Source organism: Heterocephalus glaber, unplaced genomic scaffold, assembly GCF_053883595.1.
Source record: "Heterocephalus glaber isolate CG9 unplaced genomic scaffold, H.glaber_assembly_v1.0 deba00001104, whole genome shotgun sequence".
NCBI lineage: Eukaryota > Metazoa > Chordata > Mammalia > Rodentia > Bathyergidae > Heterocephalus > Heterocephalus glaber.
The window spans coordinates 995,075-1,013,810 of NW_028258193.1; the positions used below are offsets into that span (position 1 = coordinate 995,075).

At 54.4% G+C, this 18,736-nt stretch overlaps 1 protein-coding gene and 1 long non-coding RNA gene across 27 annotated transcripts in view; one reads left to right on the forward strand and one right to left on the reverse strand.

Moving 5' to 3' along the window:
* LOC101700775 (uncharacterized) overlaps nucleotides 1-4,168 on the reverse strand; it is a 96,354-nt gene extending 92,186 nt beyond the window's left edge. For 9 of the 18 annotated variants that reach the window (XR_015450860.1, XR_015450861.1, XR_015450865.1 and 6 more), the window contains exon 1: nucleotides 3,472-4,165. This is a non-coding gene — a long non-coding RNA (uncharacterized LOC101700775). Of the gene's footprint in view, nucleotides 1-3,471 lie in introns of all 18 variants that reach the window. The other 9 variants (XR_015450855.1, XR_015450856.1, XR_015450858.1 and 6 more) reach the window with 6 other exon arrangements.
* Cln8 (CLN8 transmembrane ER and ERGIC protein) lies at nucleotides 156-16,220 on the forward strand. Of its 9 annotated transcripts, none has more exons than XM_087210082.1 (5): nucleotides 4,206-4,312; nucleotides 7,904-8,331; nucleotides 8,457-8,617; nucleotides 9,303-9,969; nucleotides 14,598-16,220. In XM_087210082.1, exons 4-5 carry the CDS (start codon nucleotides 9,427-9,429, stop codon nucleotides 14,919-14,921), a joined length of 867 nt encoding a protein of 288 aa, XP_087066208.1. In that variant the 5' UTR covers nucleotides 4,206-4,312; nucleotides 7,904-8,331; nucleotides 8,457-8,617; nucleotides 9,303-9,426; the 3' UTR covers nucleotides 14,922-16,220. The 9 variants fall into 9 exon arrangements, with proteins under 9 accessions (XP_021103841.1, XP_004869622.1, XP_021103840.1 ...); XM_087210083.1 differs by having other exon boundaries at nucleotides 8,457-8,584; XM_021248181.2 differs by lacking the exon at nucleotides 8,457-8,617 and having other exon boundaries at nucleotides 4,205-4,312; nucleotides 7,904-8,033.
* Nucleotides 16,221-18,736: the final 2,516 nt, after the last annotated feature.

Below are 18,736 nucleotides of genomic sequence, written 5' to 3' on the forward strand. Positions count from 1 at the left end.
CATCTCCCCACTTTGACCCACTTTCACAGGGACAGGGCCTGGGCAGTCAGCATGTGGGTGTAATGGCTACACCTCTGTGAGGGGGAGGCCACTCCTCAGGAGACGTCACTGACACCATGTGGCATGGCGAGTGACTCAGGCCTCCTCTAGTGATCTCCAGGGCTGCTGAGCCACCGGGCCAGAGTGCCTCCTCTTCCCCTGTCAGGAGACTTCGGGGGACCTGTCCCAGGCTGGCAGGGGCAGGAGGACATCTGGAGCCTCAGCCTTTCTCAAGTTTGGCCAAACTGGAATTCTGTTTCCCGGAGCTCACAGCCCTGGCTATAAATCCAACCCAGTGCAGTTGTGTGGGAGGGGAACTTGGAAAGAAAACTCTAAGGTAAGTTTTCATGTTCAGCAGTTAACAGATACACTAAGTCAGTGTGTTGCTTGTTGGATCTGACACCTTCATAGCATTCTCCCTAATGCTTCGGAAACATTAACTTCATTTATTTTATATGCTTATGTGTTTGATTCACATCACGTTATGCTTTGTGTTCATGGAGAGGGCGGCAGCTTTGAGCTTATAAACTTGTTCCTAAAGTCTAACTCGGCTGAAAAGTCAACCAAAGTGGGTAGAGATATAGACATGGAAATGAATTAAGCATTTTCAAAGTTGCCATAGGCCGAGGCAGGAGGATCTCCAGCTCGGAGTTTGGTAGCCTGGAGTACATACTCAAAACCCAATCTGAAAAAAAAGTTATGGCTGTGGGTGTGACTGGTGGTAGAGTGCTTCCTAGCATGCACAAGGTGCTGGATGCCATCTTTAGCATGAGAGAGAGAGAGACAGAGGGAGAGAGAGAGAGAGAGAGGCGGAGACAGAGACACAGAGACAGAGGAGGGGGTAGGGAAGAGGAGGGAAGGGAAGGGGATGGGGGAGGGAGAGAAAAGAAAATCTTCCAGGTCACCACAGAGACTCATTTGGTACAGTGCCAAGAGTTGCAGCAGGTGGAGACCTGCGTGCGCAGCACAAAGCCTCCCTCCCTGAAGACTGGTGCTCCTCTCTGAAAGATCCCACTGGGAACAGGGTCCCTCTCTGACAGTTCTTACTTGGGGCTTCGTGCCGTTCTCTGATGTTGAGGTTTAGTTGGAGGTATTTCGTCTTCCTGGATGAGAGCTTCTCACCCTCAGCACTGATCACATCACAGGCTGGACAGTTCCTGGTGTAGGGCTGACCTGGGAGCTTCTCCCGTCTTCCCACCCCAAGCTGTGAAAGCCCAAAGTCTCCAGATACTGACTGACAGATGTCCCCATGGGAGGAGGTGGCCCCAAAGCACCTCCTTGATGAGAACCCTCAGTCACCTAATCTTACCAGGATGTTGGTAAAGCTGGTTGTTATGGCAATCCCCAATGCCTTTGGCCAACTGGGATTTGAGGGCTGTGTGAGAGGTAATTATAGCCATTAGCTATATATATACTCAGATACAAGCCAGGGCACTGTGCTTTATGGCTCAGAATTTTTCAGACAGATATGCTTTTTAGAAAAAGAAATGGACACAATGAGTGTCCATACATACAGGAATGATTGTAGGAAGCTATAGTTTCCTATCACAATTTTTCCCTGTAAGGTTTAATTTTACTGAAAGTATAAGTTAAAGGAAAAAAGTATAAGTTAAAGTTAAAGGAAAAAGTATTTATGACATTTGTTAAGGAACAGTGAGGTAGACTTTATTCGGGAGAACATTGTGGTAGGGTTGGTTAGGGACTGCTGTAACAGAGTCTTGCAATAGGGCAGAGAGAGTTGGCTCAAGGATAAGTACAGCTGGGCCCAGGGGTGTAATCCTGAAATTCCAGCACTGAGGAGGCTGAGGCAGGAGGATTGCAAGTTTGACCCCAGCCTGGATGACATAGTGAGACTGTGTCTCAAACACATACAGAGAGATAAAGAGAGAGATAGAGACAGGGAGAGACAGAGAGATAGAGACAGGGAGAGACAGAGAGACAGAGACAGAGACAGAGAGACAGAGACAGACAGACACAGAGACAGAGAGACAGAGACAGAGACAGAGAGACACAGACAGAGACAGAAAGAGACAGAGACAGAGAGACAGAGACAAAGAGAGACAGAGAGACAGAGACAGAGAGACAGAGAGACAGAGACAGAGAGACAGAAACAGAGACAGAGAGACAGAGAGAGAGACAGAGAGACAGAAACAGAGACAGAGAGACAGAGATAGAGACAGAGACAGAGAGAGACTGAGAGACAGAGAGAGAGGCAGAGAGAGACAGAGAGACAGAGAGAGATAGAGACAGAGACAGAGACAGAGAGAGAGACAGAGAGAGAGATTTGCAGCTAAGGAGCAGGCTGAACCTAAGATGGAAAATCACTGCAAAGACATGGGCTAGGAGATGGATGCCTGCCTGACAGACTCAACAGGATTCCTGCTGGAGGAGGGTGGGGCACAAGGAATTCACTGGGACACCAAGGGTGACCTGAGGTCTTGTCCTTGGGTGGAGAGGATGTAGCTGGAGTGAGGTGGGGACTCTTGCCACAGCAGGCCAAGAAGCTGACCAGATGGTCACGCTTGTTGTTAATCCCTTCAGTAGATCACAATCCTGAGTTCTCAGGGGCACCACATCGCACAGCATTGTTTGGCAGCACAGAGGCCTACTTCTCCTGCCCACAGAACGAACTCGGTGGAGAGTGAGTGTGGATCCAAAATCAGGATCAGATTAGCCAGTGGGGAGGCTGAGGCAGGAGGGTGGCAAATTTCAAGCCCAGTCCAGTCTGGCAATTTACAGAGGCCCTGTCTCAAAATTTAAAAAAAGAATTCAATGCCTAATACTACAAAAATGACATAAAAATAAAATCAGAGAAATTCTCTTACCCTTAGAAACATCTCACTGAGAACTAAGTCATTTTGCTGAGTTCAGGGGAAACAGACCACTCATCTGCTGATGTCTTTTTCTTAGTGAAAAGAATAAGACTCCATTAAAATATTTCATGAAGCTTCAAATGGCCGATGGGCAGCGTCTCAAACTCCAGCTGTCACTGGGCAGTCGGCCTGGGCGGCTTCCCTAGTGCGGGTGCTCCTCTGTGCCTGCTGCCCACAGCTGGGACCAAGAGGCCCAAGGGCTTGTGTGGCACCTGGCTCACGGGCTACAGGAGGGAGGAGGAGGCAGCCAGGCCGGGCAGTGGACATCCGGCCTCGCTGTGAGAACATTTTACCTGTGACTGTCAACAGGAACAAACACACAATCCTGCTGTGGTTAAACTCAGAGGTGCTGACCTCTGACCTCTGCCCAGGGAGCTCCGCACACACACAGGCAGGGTTGCAACAGACCTAAACACCCGAAAAAGAACTGAAGTTCACATGGATGGAAACCTTTCCGAGTTATTTCTAACCGGTGTTCGTGCGGGAAGCCTTAGTTAAGGCCCCACACGCCCCGAGAGGGAGATAAGACTTATCTTCCCACGCCGCAGGGCGCGCCTACCTTATTTTTATGTGTCCCGGGGTCTGTCACCTTCTAGTTCGACTCAGTAGCCTCTCTGGATGCTTCTCAGGCCTTGGCCCAGGGCGGGGTCAGGCAGGGTGGCGAGGCTTTGTTACAGGCCACGCGTTTTTCCTCCACCTTACTTCATTTGTTCTTTCTTGGTTTTTGGTTTTGGTTTTTGGTAGCGGGGATCGAACTCGGGACCTTGTGCTTGCGAGGCAGGCGGCGCCACTGAGCTACATCCCCGGCTCATTTGTTCTTTCAACAAGTATTCATTGATCGCTGGTTAGGTGCGGGTGGTCTTCGGACGGGCGCGGGGACGAAAGAGTTAGCAAAATCAGGTCCTACTCTCATGCTGCTTGATCTTAGCCCGAAGAGACAGAAAAGGCAAAAATAGCAGAGCAAATAAGTAAAGCCACCACACAAACCTTACTGACGCTAAGGGGGGCGGTTTGGGAGGGCCCGCCTGCGACCCCCGCGTGCGGCCCCGGCCCTGGCTCCACGGCCCGCGCTGCGCTGGTCCCGCAGGCCTGGGTCTCGTGGGGCCTCGCGGGGTTACGGACGGGGGACCCCCGCGCCCCACGGAGACCCTCGGAGACGGAGACCGCTCGCACGCAGAGCCCGCCTCGCGAGCGGCCTTCCGGGAGGCGTCAGGTCCGACGCACCACGTCCTCCGGCCACCGCCCGCGAGCGCCGGGGGCGTGGCCTGGGCGCTCCGCCCCCGCGGTGCGCGTGCGCGGGACGTGTTTGCAGCCGGCGGAAGCGAGCGCGCGACGGTGTGGCCGGCGACGGACCCCGGGCGCCTGGGGGCGTGGCCGGGCCGGGACGGGGACGGGGCCCGGTGAGTGTGGAGCCTGCGCTAACGGCGCCGGGGCCGGGAAGGAGCGGCGGGCCCGGCGGACGGCGCCCGGCGCGGCTGCTGCGGAGAGCCGAGGCCGGGGGGAGCCGAGGCCGGGGAGCGCCCGCGCGCCCGCCGCTCTCCTTCCGCCGCTGTCCCGTCGCTGCAGCGCCTCCGGAGAGCTGCGAGGGTAAAGGCGGCGGCGGGGCCCCGACCGGCCCAGCCTCCGACCCGGGGGTTCTTGCCGTGGAGCCAGGCGCCCGGTTTCCCGCCAGCACGGCAGCCTCTCAGGCGGTGGCGGGGCCTCGTAGAAGGGAGAGGATGGGGCTCATCTGCGCTGGGTCTGCCGCCGCCCAGAGCCGCTGCAAAGCGATGAGGCCGGGTGCACACTGTTGCTGAAAGGACAGGGTCGTGCACGCTCATCCCTTACAAAAAAGGAACAGCTCAGAAAAACGATTGGGCCAGCAGGCGCCAGAAGCTAGTGCTACTGCTTAAAGCTGGGCAGGAGGTTTACGGGGGTTTGTTCTATGTTTTCGGGCTTGTTAATATTTCCTGAATCTTGTTACTTGAGAACTTTTTTGTTTTGATTTTGGAAGGAAATATTTGGGCAAACAGTCCATGTGTAGTTCTCCAGTGTTACAGCATAATTCTGCTGCGAACAGCCCTGTCCTGTTATTTGTTAAGGAAGGATCAGCCGGGATAACAGTGGCAGTTCGGGAATGAATACACAACTAGGATTTTTGTAATGAACGAATAAAAAGAATGAGAAAATGAGATTGCTGGTTAGATACAGAATTGGTGACTGACTATTCTACTGTGCTATGGAGCACAGCCTTGGTCTGAGTGGAAAGACAAATTACCGAAGCTTATCAGTGTCCTACAGGTTACCCTGTGACTCACAGATTGAGAAGTGTTTGGGCCCAGTCAGTGTCTAAGTCCTGGAAGCAGGCTGTTGTGAGGTGATAACACCGCAGGCAGTGGTGACTTCTGCGTCCTTTCTTGCTGGTCTAGGGTGAGAGGCATGTGGTTGGGCCAAGGAGCAGAAATAGACACAGAAGGAGAACTGGGCTCACCCCACATTGCGCCTCTGTGGTGGCTGACTGCTGACTCAGGGGCTGCTCAGAGAGGCAGTGCAGCTCTGCAGGACCCCAGTGAGGGCAGTCCAGCTGGCCCCTGGCAGCTGCTGTGGGAGCCAGGCTTCCTCCCTCAGGCTTCGGCCATTGGGTTGTGCTGACCTGGCTCCTCCCTCCCAGCTGTAGACCAGCCCTGTGGGCTGTGTGCACCTTGCCTGAGGGACCACACCATCCCCAGGAGCTCTGAGCACTGTATCTGAATGAATGGGGATTAGTGGCACTGTTTGAGGGTAGTAAGTGACCGGTGTGTAATCTGTTGTTTCTGAATCTAGTGGCCCCTGCTCTGGGAGAGCTAGCAGGGCTTGCTGGGGTCCTGCCTTTGGCTTTCCTGCTTCTGTCCCCATCACTGGCTGTTCTGTCTGAAGTTCTTCCTTCTGCATAGATACGGTCTTATGGCTGAAAGGTAGCCTGAAGGCCTGGGGGCCATTCTTCCTGGTAGCAGTGAAGCAGGCTAGTTAAATATGCCAGCATAAATACTTCATTACTCTGTGTCTCTTAACTCCCAGTCACACACCAGGGCCCAGAGAGGTTAAGAAACTTATTTTCTTAGCTTCTGTTAGCAAAAAACCAGAGAGAGCCCACTAAATTCGGCTGTTCTGGATGGCCTAGTCCTGGTGCTCTGGGGTCCCTCCCACCCCGACCAAACCAGACCCTTCCTAAGGAAGCACTGGTGCTGGCTGCTCTGGGAGAAGGGGTGTGGCCATGCTCTTCAGAGCTGGGACCACCCCACCCGAGGCACAGGCTCCATTGGCCAAGAGCAGGTTGATTCAGTGGTGGCAAAGTGGCAACTGTGAGTCTGATCTGGTGACTGACTGTGGACAGCACAAGAGACGTTTCGGAGCCTGCATTTCGGCAGTACCCAGGCTGTGCTTCGGTGGGTTACCGCTCAGTGCTTGGGAGGGAAGCCTTGGGTTGCCTCCTCTCCCATGCTAGATTGGCTCGAAGCAGGTCCGCACCTGTGAGGGGCTTGGGTTACAAGGTACAGATCCACGCTAGGGCCCAGTGTCACATTTGGGCCAGGACAGAGCAACCCCCATTACCTTTGGAGATGTGTAGGTGAGCTGGGTCCTGCTGCAGCATGACCAGTGATGTGAGACAAGGCGTTGGCGGTGGACAGAGCAGCCTCCCGGCGTCACCCCTCAGAGACCCTCTCTGTGTGCCCTAAAGCACACCAGGGGCCCGCAGAGTTCAAGGAGAGGCAGTTGAGGTTCCCCTGGTCAGAGTTGTCACACAGTATAGCCTGTATTAAAGCGAGTAGAGAGCACTTCCAGGGTTTTGGCCCCATGGCTGCGGTCGGATCCAGGAGTTTAGTAGGTACCAGTGCTGCCCTGTAGTTGCTCTAGGCCCTAGGACTCAACTCAGGGGAGGTTCACAGGCAGCAGTGCTTTCTTTGCCCAGGGGCGGGCGGCCAGAGCCTCGGGTGAATTCCTGTAGATAGGCATAGTGTGCAGTGCCCACAGCAGCTCTGGGCCTGCTGCTTGGGCTCAGTGAGCACAGGTGGCCCAGGCTTCAGGGAGTGCCCTCCCCAGGAAGGGTGCACCCTGCCAGCCAGAGGCCTGGAGGGAGGCTTGTCAATGGCTGACTGCTTGCTCATTCTGAAAATGAAAGCCTAGAGTAGGAAACGTCTCTGGTTCCTTCAGTTTTGAGAATTTGAGACTCTGGCTTCTGCAGTTTTACAAGCCAGTCAAGTCCGAACTTGGGTAAGTTTGACTACATGAGCACACCTTAGCATCTGCTTATATGTGGACAAAGATCTCTTGAGTGCCTCTGTGGGCCAGGCATTGTCACGCAGAGGGACACCTCGGCATCAGTGAGAGCGTGCTGCTGAACAACTGGAGTGTTGTAGGAGGAGTAGTGGAGGAGACCCAGGGTGTGTCAGGAGCTTGCTGCAGAGGTGCTTTACCCTCGTGGTGAGACCCCGGCTAGGCTTACCTTTCCTCTGGCCTGGGTGGGGTGGGAGAGCAGAAAAGCCTGTGGGCGGAGGGCCTCTCTGCCTAGGGAAGTGGCTGTTCCCAGAGGACCAGGGGTGTGGCACAGTGCAAGATGCAGATGTTGAAATGGAGCCCAGAAGATGGGTGGCTTATACCAGATCTGTAGTCCCGGCTGGCTTTGGGGAGCCCTGCCAGGGTCTCAGCCTAGGAAATAACATGAGGAACAGGAGCACAGCTTCCTTGGGCAAGCTTCCGGTGTGAACTTTGAAATGACAGTAATGACCGTCTCCTGGCACGGAGGCAGGGTGGTCCTAAGTCAGGAATAGGTATGAGGCCTGCTTTCTGTGCTCTCCAAGTGATTGGAGAATAAGCAAATAGGAAGTGATTGTGAATAGCAAAAACAATTTTTAAAGCTGCAAGGAAAGAATGGACTTCTGTTTTTACATTGTTGCAGAGATTTGTATCATTTCCATGGATGTTAATTTTTTGAGTGGGTAAAACACCCATATGGCTCCCAATATCTCTTGCAGGCAGCCCCTGTGAATAGGAGAAAATGAGCTTTTGGAGCACGGGCGGATACACTGTCATCCCCTGCACTTATGTGTGCACAGGACTTTCCCACAGCTGGAGAGGCCAGGAGGAGTCTCGAGGCCGTGCTGGGTGAGGGTTGCACCAGCAGGTGCTTCTTCTAGGAAGCTGTGTGGACCTTGTGGACAGGAGGATGCCCTGACCAGCAGACGGGTGTGCAGAACTTAACAGGGTCTGTGCTGGTCCACTGTGCATGCTCGAGAGCCCACCCCCAAGGACACCTTCCTGGTGGGTCTGACCACAGTGCAGACTCTCTGCAACTCAACAGACACAACCCGAGCACCCACTTTTTCTCCATTGCTTACAAGACCATCTGAAGGGCGACCCGTGGTGATGATCATGGCGTTAGACACCATCTCAGTTCTTACAGGTTGTCTCTTGTCTGACATGTTTGGGCCAGAAGTGCTGTGGATTTTAGATGGGGGGAGGGGGTGTCCCTAATGTGGTATCTTAGGGATGGGATCCAAGACTGAGTATGAAATTCATTTGTTTCAGTATACCTTATGCACGCAGCCTTGAAGAATTTCTATACAATATGCCCAAGCTGGCCTCAAAGTCCTGGCCTCCAGAGATCCCCTGCCTCAGCTTTCCAAGTAGCTGAGACTAGGTGCAAACCGAATAAAGTAATTTTCATTTTTCTTGTCACATGATGTCAGGTATGGAATTTTCCACTTGGGGCATCTGTCAGCTCTCAGAAAGTTCCATGTTTTGTAGCTTTGCAAGTTAGGAATGCCCACCCTGTGGTTTGTGGCAGACATGGCTTCAGTCCTGTGGCATCTGCTGCTTGGAAAGTGCTCATACTCTGCTCTTCCCAAGGAATCCAAGTCTCAGAGATTCTCAGAGGCCGCAGGGCCAGCGCGTAAAGGGACAGGGTTGGACCAGGTACGCTTGGCCCTGTGCCCATACTGGGCTGTAATTGAGGTGCAGAGTGGGGCATAAGGAGCTTTGCTTTGCCAGGCAGTTTGGAGCCCAGGCAGCTCTGCCTCCTCGAAGTGACGTCCTTTGGTAGAGTGCCGCATCTTGTAATTACATAGAGGTGTCTTACCCTGTGGGCTCTGAATCAGACTGCGTGGAGCCTGAGCCAGTCTGTGGGATCCTGTGGGAAGTACATGGCCATGTGCCTACATTAGGATGCCCCTGTCCTGTCCTTGGTTGTGCCTCTCCATCTAGGGCTTATTTTCTTCATTCGCCTATACTGCCAGTGTTGCCTTGTCTCATTTTTGTGTCTTCATAAGTGCATAAGAGTAGGCACAGAGTTGAAAGGAATGCTTGCTGTGTCTTTGCCTCGCTGGGCAGCGATCGTCCTCCCAGTCAACACAGGTGAACTCTTTTCTGCTGTAGGTTGAAGACGGATACATGAAGGTCCCAGAGACAGCCGCCCCGACGCTTCCTGGGACGAGACGCAGCGTGAGGGCCAGCAGCCCAGAGTGGGCACCAGGACTCTGTGGGTGTGCACTGAAGGACAATGACTTCTGACAGCGATGGGGGCAGCTCCCAGGGCATTTTTGACCTGGACTATGTGTCCTGGAAGATCCGCTCCACGCTGGTGGTCGCGGGCTTTGTCTTCTACCTGGGCGTCTTTGTAGTCTGCCACCAGCTCTCGTCCTCTCTGAACGCCACCTACCGCTCCCTGGTGGCCAGAGAGAAGGTCTTCTGGGACCTGGCGGCCACACGTGCCGTCTTTGGGGTCCAGAGCACATTTGCGGGGCTGTGGGCACTGCTGGGGGACCCCGTGCTTCAAGCCGACAAGGCGCTTGGCCAGCAGAACTGGTGCTGGTTCCATGTCACCACAGCCACCGGATTCTTCTTCTTTGAGAATGTGGCCGTGTACCTGTCCAGCCTGTTCTTCCGGACTTTCGACCTCTTCTTGGTTGTCCACCACCTCTTTGCCTTTTTGGGATTTCTTGGCTCGGCAGTCAACCTCAGAGCTGGCCACTACCTAGCCATGATCACACTGCTCCTGGAGATGAGCACCCCATTTACCTGCATCTCCTGGATGCTCCTGAAGGTGAGTGTATGCTGTGGAGGAGTAGTCCGAGCCCATTCTGTCATGGGCTGGAGCATCCCTGGGGCCCACTGGAGGCTCAGCAGCAGCCAAATTATAGCTGCCTGAGCAATGAGACGCTCATCTGGCTGAAGGCCATTTTGAGTTCCTTGGGCTTCCTATTCTCTAAAAGAAAACTCGGTGGATCTGATGATTCATGGGTAGTGCTGTGTGCCCTAGAAAACATACTTATTTCCTTCAGTGCTTCGGAAATTGAATTAATACATACCTGTAGATATCTTTTTTTGCATTTTGGTTTTGTGCAAGGGTGCTGGTGATAGTGTCTGCTTGCCCTCACGTTTGCACCCTGGCTCAGCAGTGAGAGGGTAGATGGCCCCGCTGCTCCTGGGCCATGCAGCCTCCACCCCACCCTTGGCTGTTTACCAGTGACCAGTGGTACCAGCACTTAGCACAGTGGTGGTCCAGCATGTCCTTCTTGTTTTTAAAAATGTACTTTTTAATGTGTGTCTTTCTCTTGTTTTTGGTACCGGGGATCAAACTCATGGCCTTGTGTTTGCGAGGCAGGCGGCAGAACCACTGAGCTAAATCCCCGGCCCTAATGTGTGTCTTTCACATGTGATCATGATGCTTATTTTGATGTCAAAATGTTCTTCATGTGAAACTTAAGGTTCCTCTTTAGCATAGGTTCTTAACATCTTTCATGATGAGTTACAGGATGTTTCATTCATGGGACATTTTACAGGAAAGTTGAAGTGCCGGGAATATTAACCAGGCACACAAGCAGGTCCTCTTACTGAGTCCTTTCCAACCGCAGAATCCTGTGGTGGGCTTCGGGCAGGGAAATGCGTGTGAAGTATCATCCTGTCCCCAGTGCCAGTTGCCTGGGTGCTGTGTGTCCACAGCACAGTAAGCGTTTGTGGCAAGACCCTGGTCCCAAGCAAGATGTGTGAGTGAGTGGCAGGAGTGTGCAGAGCCCTGAGGCCCACGGAGCTGTGGCCAGTGAACCAGGCAGTGCTCGGGCCACGTCATCACCACACAGCATCGAGGGGCAGCCACAGAAGGAAGGTAGGTGGCGCCACAGCAGGCTAAGGAGGCACCAGAGGTTGCCATGAGCAGTTGGAGACAGAAGTAGTTTAGGTGGGCCTTCCCAGGGATGGAGGTGGAAGCCCTCTGCCTTGGGCAGGTGAGTGGAAATGCAGCGGCTGGCTAAGTGAGAACGATTTAGGGAAGACCCTGGACCCAGGCCCCATCAGCATCTCGCAGAGTAAGGTCCCCTCCTCAAAGTCTGACTCCATCAAAGGGGTATATCGGTGGTGGTGAACCTATGGCACACGTGCTGTCATGGGCTGTTGGTATGTTGAGCTCTAAAAGGTTCTCCATCACGAGTGTAAATCAAGACAAGAGTGATCCACTGATTGAAGACGGGTTCTAAGGCAGCAGGTGGCTTACTCGTAATATTTCTGTCTTGCGTTTGATTCTGATATGTTTATAATTAATAGTAAATAGATTGCTTAGGACTCAGTCATCTAAAGATAAACATTCACACCATCAGTAGTACAAATGTAAATGAGCTAATAGGGGCCTGTTTTTCCGTATTGTGCACATGTGTTTTTGTATGTGTGCATTTGTACATGTGTAGTGAGAGGTGTGCAGTGAGGCCAGGCCTCCTGTTCTCACAGGCAGGTGTCCTCTGTGGATTTCGTCATGTGCCCGGGCCTTCCTCAGGGCATTTGGTGACACTGACTATAAATGGTTTCATTACTGTCTGAAGAGTGAGATCAAGGAGCTAGCTCTCAGTTCTCAAGCTTTGGGCTTTGGTTTTTCTAAAGTTAGTCAGTGAGCTGCAGTTGCAGTTTCTGTGTCTGATGTGAATATTAGAAATTGCAGACAACCACAGGAGTCAGTGGGAAAACAGTGGAGAAGAGCCCTCGAACTGTGTCCGGGCAGTGGGGGCAGGCCTGTGCGAGCCTGGCTGGAACTCAGAGGATGTAGAGCTGATGGGAAGGTGGGGGCAGTCACCAGGGCCATCACACAGCACACTGGCTCCACAGCCGGTACATGCATGTTGGTAGAAGGTTCTGGAAGCTGAGGCCTGCGAGGGCGGCCCTGCCTGTGGCTGAGGACGGTTCCAGAAGCCAGACAGGTGGTACGGTGGCTATTTTCCTGGAGCCGCTCCCCACCGTGAAACCATGTGGACATGGGCCAGCAGCCCTGCACGGCCCCTGCGTGTTTCCTTTCTCTGTGGAGCAGAGCACACACATACAACGGTGGCCCTTGGGCACCAGCCCATCTGGGCTCCCAACCCAGGGCCAGCAACATGGGACTGCAGAGCAGAGCAGAGTCTGCTGTTCGTGTGCTGTGCAGAGAACAGGTTCTTCCGTATGCGTCCTGAGGTCGGCTGACCTCAGCCAGATCGCTGCCCACCCTCCGTGTTCATGACAGGCCATGAGCCGCCCTGGGTGGGCACTCAGGTGAGGTCCCATCTGGGGAGGACATGAGACCATTGCTGTCCACGCTCCAGAAGCACTCGATGCCCAGGGGCTGGGCAGAGTCTGGCCACAGGACATCTGTACATAGTTCATGCACCTGCCCCGATACCACACGGAGGACGCGCGAGTATTTATCGGATAACACCTGCTTCTGCTCTAGCCATGTTGTGCACCAGAGCCCAATGCACGCGTGTCTGCCCCTTGCAGGCCCCAGCCAACTTGGCCTGTGTCCGTGCCTGGCTCCAGGCCAGCCCACCCCACCTGCTGTGTGAGCCTCAGGTTTCCTGCCCTGTCTGATCCAGGGCTCCTTGTTGGAAACTGGGGTATTGTGTGAAGACAGATCAGGGCCACTCAGCAGCCACAAGCACAGGGCTTACCACGGTGCCTGCTCCCAGCTGAGTAAAGCTGCTTGTTTTACTTCCTCACAGTGCTGAATGGCTTCGTCAGCAATAGGATGAGGAAAGAGCCTGATATGTCTGATTTAAGGAGGGAGACACAGGAGGTTGTTGGTGAAAATTCACAATATTGGAGACAACAAATAAGATGCTTGTTTTCTTGATCTGTCTTCCTGTTCATCTTCAAGGGCTCACTCTTGCGCCAGGTCTGTGGTGTGGGCTTGTGTCGGAGCTGAGTGCGCTCACCTCAGGACACTGTGAGAGCAGCAGTCCTCCTGTTGACTGTGCAGCAGCAGAATGGCTCCGTGTCCTCTTTTCTTGAGGTCCCCAGGTGGCCCTGCCCCCCAAGCACCAGGTGCACCTGCCCTCGCCTGGCCTCGGGGACAGCTGTGTCCAGATGCCGAGTTTCCACTGCATTACAGGGTTAGCATCCTGGTCCTAGTGTCACAGGGCTGTGACTCCCAGCTCCTCAAGTGTCAGACATGCCGAGCTCACACCTTTTGATAACCAAAGAATGGATACAAGGACAAGGGTGAAGAGTAGGAAAGGTTTATCGAGAGAAAGCTCCCGCGAGACAGGAGTGGGCCCAAAAGTGGGCTGCCAGTGAGGCTCTTTGTCCAGAGGTTTTTACACATGAAAATGACCACATCTCGGGCCACTCTGGGCCAAGCTGAGGCCAAGCTGAGGCTGACTGTGGGGTACGAGTACAGTAGCTTGGCTAACATGGATCCCATAGAGAAGCCAGGCACAAGTGAGGGCACATGGTGGGCGCAGAAAGCTCAGACATTTTAGGGAAGGGGTAGAGTCTCGGTCAGGTGTTGGTTCCCCACCTGCGCATCTGAGGCCCTCTCCAGGTCCACTGGACCAGGCGGTGCCGATGACAGTAGAGCTCAAGCTGCTGTCTGTCTTAGGGAGGCTGCAGGCCTGGCTCCCTCCCAGCTGTTCTCATGTGTCTCATCTTCTGTATGAAGTCTGTCGCGGCCCAGTCCCTCTCTGACTGCCTGTCAGTTTCTGTCTAACTTAGCTGTCTGTGTACCAGGAGGAGCTGCCCGTGGTTTGCAGCCCGGGTGGGGATTAGAGGAGATGGAGAACCTGGTCCAGGAAGCACTGGCCACCCCACCCTCAAGCCATGATCTGATGCACTGGGTACCCCGTGTGGTTCTAGCTGGGGCTGCTGAAGTATTTCCTTGAAATGCAGCAGGACTTTAAGGCAGGTCCTTTTGAGCTGTATCCAAGGGCCACTGCAGTGAAATACTAAACTAAGGCCCGGTTTTCATCCTAGACTCTCTCCTCAGAGATTCTGCTCTCAGGGCCTGTGCCTGACAGTGTTGGTCGGTAAACAGAGCTTAGGTACTCTGTGTGCACGTTAGAGATGAACAAAGGGTTGAATTTTGCTTTGGGGAGCAGGAGTCAAGAAGAGCAAGGGAGCCAGGTATGGTGGCCCGTGCCTGTAGTCCCAGCACTTGGAAGGCTGAGGCAGGAGGGTCGCCATGAGTTCAAGGCCAGCCTGGGCTACACAGTGAGTTCAGAGCCAGCCTGAACTACAAAGCGAGACCCTGTCACACACACTAAAAAAAGAAGAGCAAGAGGACAGGTGAGCTGCCTTCAGGCCCCCGCTGTGGCCAGGCTGTCGTCAGAGACCAGGGTCTGTCTGTGTGAACCAGGGCAGAGGGTGCTGGCGAGCCTAGCCCTGGCTGGGCGGGGCACATGCCTCCTGAGCTGACGTCTGCGTCTGCTTTGTCCACAGGCTGGCTGGTCCTCCACGCTGCTTTGGAAGGCCAACCAGTGGCTGATGATCCACATGTTCCACTGCCGCATGGTCCTCACCTACCACATGTGGTGGGTGTGCTTCTGGTACTGGGACGGCCTGCTCAGCAGCCTGTACCTGCCCCACTTTGCTCTGTTCCTCGTCGGGCTGGCCCTGCTCACGCTGGTCATGAATCCATACTGGACCCACAAGAAGACCCAGCAGCTCCTCAGTCCCGTAGATTGGAACTTCGCACAGCCGGAAACGAAGAACAGCCGTCCAGACAGGCCCGGTGGCCATGTGCTGCAGAAGAAGAGGCCGTAGTTCTGTGGCCAGGTAGGCCGTGGCTCCTGGTGGCCAGGGCCCACGGGTTCTGCGGTGCTCCAGGAGAGTGGCTTTGGAGGGCGAAGCGGTTCTGAGCGGAACGCCAACTTTGTCTTCATCAGTATTCATGCGGAAGGAGCCAGAAAGTGTTACGGAGATCTTGATCCACCCTGAGGAGCAGGTCTTTGGCACCATGATCTCCTCTCTGTCCCGGCTCGTTCCTGTGGGCCTGGCCTCAGTGGGCCATGTCTGACACCCAGGAAAGGAGTCTGGTGGTGGCAGCAGGCTGAACGCTGAGGAGGGTGGAGGTAGTCGGAGTGCCTGAAGTGACTTCATGCCGGAAGAGCCGTGGCTGGTGTAGCTGGGTCTGCTCCGACCATCCTAGTCACACACTCACGCTGGGTCTCATTCGGAAGTCATTTCCTTCTTAGTCTAAGAAAACTATGTGATTTGTTAGCCCTCATTAAACTCTCCCAGCCATGAAGGTGTCGGCATGCCCCCCCCCGCCCCGCCCAGCAGCCCTCTGGAATTCACCCCACCTGATACGGGCGGGTGGGCTTCGAGTTCAAAAGCCTGTAAATCAGGAGACCTGTTTTGAAATGAGGATGTTTTAAATTGAAATTTTTTTCTTGTTGACACAATAATGTTTAGCAGCCAGGTTACATTTGTCTAGACTTGAGAGCCATTTTTAATTACAGTGCCCTAGATGACCCGAGTAGACCCTGATTTCCTGCTTGGTGTTTCCCTGCCCATTTCAGGCCAAGGCAGTGAGGAATGCTTCCCTGCGAGCCAGGGGTGGCCCAGAGAGCCTCACTGCCAGGCCTGCAGCAGACCTGGCACCCCGGCAGCAGCTGCCTGAGGAGGGTCCCAAGCACATTGCTCCCTGTGCCAAAGGAATACACCAACCTGGCGGTGTGGTGAGCAGACAAAATGTTACTCACCATGAGTGTACAGTTAGCATTCAGACTTTATTTTCATCAGATGCACCTTTGAAGAAGTGTTTGCAGAAAGCATGTGTTTGTTGCCTCTGAAAATCATATCCCATGGCTCCTTGTGTATCACAGGACTCTCCAAACGGCAGATTTGATGACCAGTGCTTGCATACTCACTTTAATGTTCAAGATGTGTAATGCTTATTTATCTCAAGCTAAGAAGTTACACACATTGCTCCCTGCTGAGATGGTTAGCCAGAAACCTGGCTGCCCCAGGGCTTGCCCTCGGACCTTCTCCTTGGGAGCCCCCAGTACCTGGAGGCTTTCTACTGCCAGATGTTTAATAAAGTGACAGATGTTTACTGAATCTGGTGGGTGTCACTTGTCTCTGCTAAAGTAAGCTTCCCTTCCTGCACGTGTCCCGGGGATGTTTTCTTGGAAATACAGAATGTGACGGCCAGCCTTCATGGGTCAGAATTCACTTGGAATTCACCAGACTGAGGGCTCCCCGGGGTTCACACTCTGCATCCTGTTTCCCCCCAGATGTCATCTGCACGCACAGGCCAGAGTGCCGCCCCGTGGCCCCTCTGCCGCCACTCAGGAGGGGTGTAGAGACAGGGCCTCTGGCAAAAGGCCTCATCAACGCCTGGGACTGACTGCTGACACCTCCCAGGGTTTCCACAGCCTGCCACTGCGGCCCCCATGGGTGCAGACGGGCTCAGGAACAGCACGGAGCACGGCACGCAGGAGCTGCCTCTGCGCTGCACAGGGCCCGCACACGCAGGCTCCTTGGCTAGAGTTAGAGTCAGCAGCGACCAGGGATTCGGACATCGCTTGGAAACCAGGAAGATCTGGTAAAAGTGGCCTAAACCTCTCCCAGTGACAGGTGTGGAGGTGGGAAATGGCTGGCTGTAGCAGGGGCGTGGACTGCCCTGCTTGCTGTGGTGTGTTCTCTTGGCACTGTGCTTTCTCTTTCAGTGGGAAATATTTCCCGGTATCCATGGTTTTCACAAAACTAGCCAAGGAGACCGAGTGACCCAGAGCCGTGGGCGGGTGCGTGTCTCTAGGCAGGAAGCTGGCCTGCCCTGTCGCTGTTACCCCACCCCATCCCGTAGCAGAGCTGCTGGAGCACAGCTAGTGCAGTAGCTGCTCAGGTTCCTTTCACAGAGTTCCAGTCACTGTGCTGGCAGCACCGTGCAGGGAGTACTGGTGTGCTGGGGGGCTCGAGGCTCAGAGAAGTGGGGACTTGAGTGGGCGGCTGAACTCGTGCTTCCTAGGTGAGAGGGCTGTGGGGTAGATGTACCATGACTCCTGGCCCTGCTGCCGTGACAGCGTCTGAGCCTGTGTCCCGGAGGAAGCATAGAGACTGGCTGCCCCCAGGTGAGGCTGAAGTCCAAGGTCGGGCCAGCAGGCCACCTGTGGGGGAACACCCGGGTGGCTTGTGCAGCAGTGTCTCCCACCAGCAGGGAGGCTGTGGCCACCCGTGGTGGAAGGAACTGGCGGGCGGACAGACGCCTAAGCCACTTCCTCCAGCCCTGCTCTAGTGTCTGGCCCTGTGAGGGTGCAGTTGCAGCGCAGCCACCGGCAGCGTGACATCGAGGGCACATCCAACCCCAGCAGCAGACATGGGCACAGCCTGGGCCAGTCATCACACAGCTCCACACGGGGTTGGTGTCAGCCTTGGTCCCTGACATGCTTGGCACTTGCTGCATGAGTGAGTGGATGTGTGAACAGCTGTTGGTTCTGCCTGGCAGAGCCCAAGGGGCGCCTGCGAACATTTGCCCAGCACCGACTTACCAGGATGAGGCAGGGTTATGAGAGGACGCCTGGCAAGACACAGCCCGGCACAAGGAGGCCTTGGGGTGCCCGTGGGCCAGGCTGGCCTTGACCCTGGGGTGTGGACACCACACACCTCTGACTGCATGGATGGCATGGAGACACTTCCTCTATTTCTGTGTCTCGAGTGAGGGGCCCTGCACATGCCCCGTGTGGACGCCTGCATCAGCCTTGTGGCTCACCCACCAGCTGGAGGAGTGCCTGCCAGCTCCGACATCGCAGTGGCACAGGCTGTGTTCATAGCCCGGCTCAGGGCCCGTCAGACGTGCTGAGGATACGGCTGCGGCCAGGCCCCGAGCCCGGCTCAGTGTCGCTCATGGCCGCAGGGGCTCAGCTCCCCAGAAAGTCAGCAGGATCAGAACCAGCTTCATTCACATGTGTGAACCCCTGCGCTTGCCTCCACCTCTGCATCTCCATTCTGCTCCACTCCGAGAGCTTATCAATGCAGTATTCCTCTCTCAAAGGAGTCCTTTTTTCAGTAGCTGACGTGTGCTGTATGGCTGTTTTAGTAACAAATATTCTTGACCAGTTGTTCAAAATAGTGATGTGAAAAATCCAGAAATCTCCGTCTTATGATTTCCGATGACTCCACTCCACTGCAGTGTCCTGAGCCAGCCAGGGTCTGAGCAGGGAGAGCCCTGGCCTCCCTGGGTGGCCTGTCCCTGATCTTGTGCTGTGAGTTCATTTCTTCTCTCGCTGCATGTACTTTTATCATCGCACTCTTTCACAACCGGCCACCTCATCATGACGCTCAGTCTGCCACAGCCTCGAGTTTCCTGTTAACTCACTGTTTCATACCAGCAGTTCCAAACCAGCCAGGAGTCCAAAAATTAACCCAAAATTAAAATCTCCAGTTATTACTGAAAGTTGTTAAATGTCAAGTCTTTCGATCTGAAAAGTCCCTGCCAAAAGTTTGTGTGGAAAACTTTTACAATCCCTTGAAACTCCTGATAATTTGTGTTGTTTTCAAAAATAACATGACATACAAGATCCCATTGGAACGCAGCGTACTTCAGCCCCAGCTTTTCACCAGGCATTGCCCAGCAC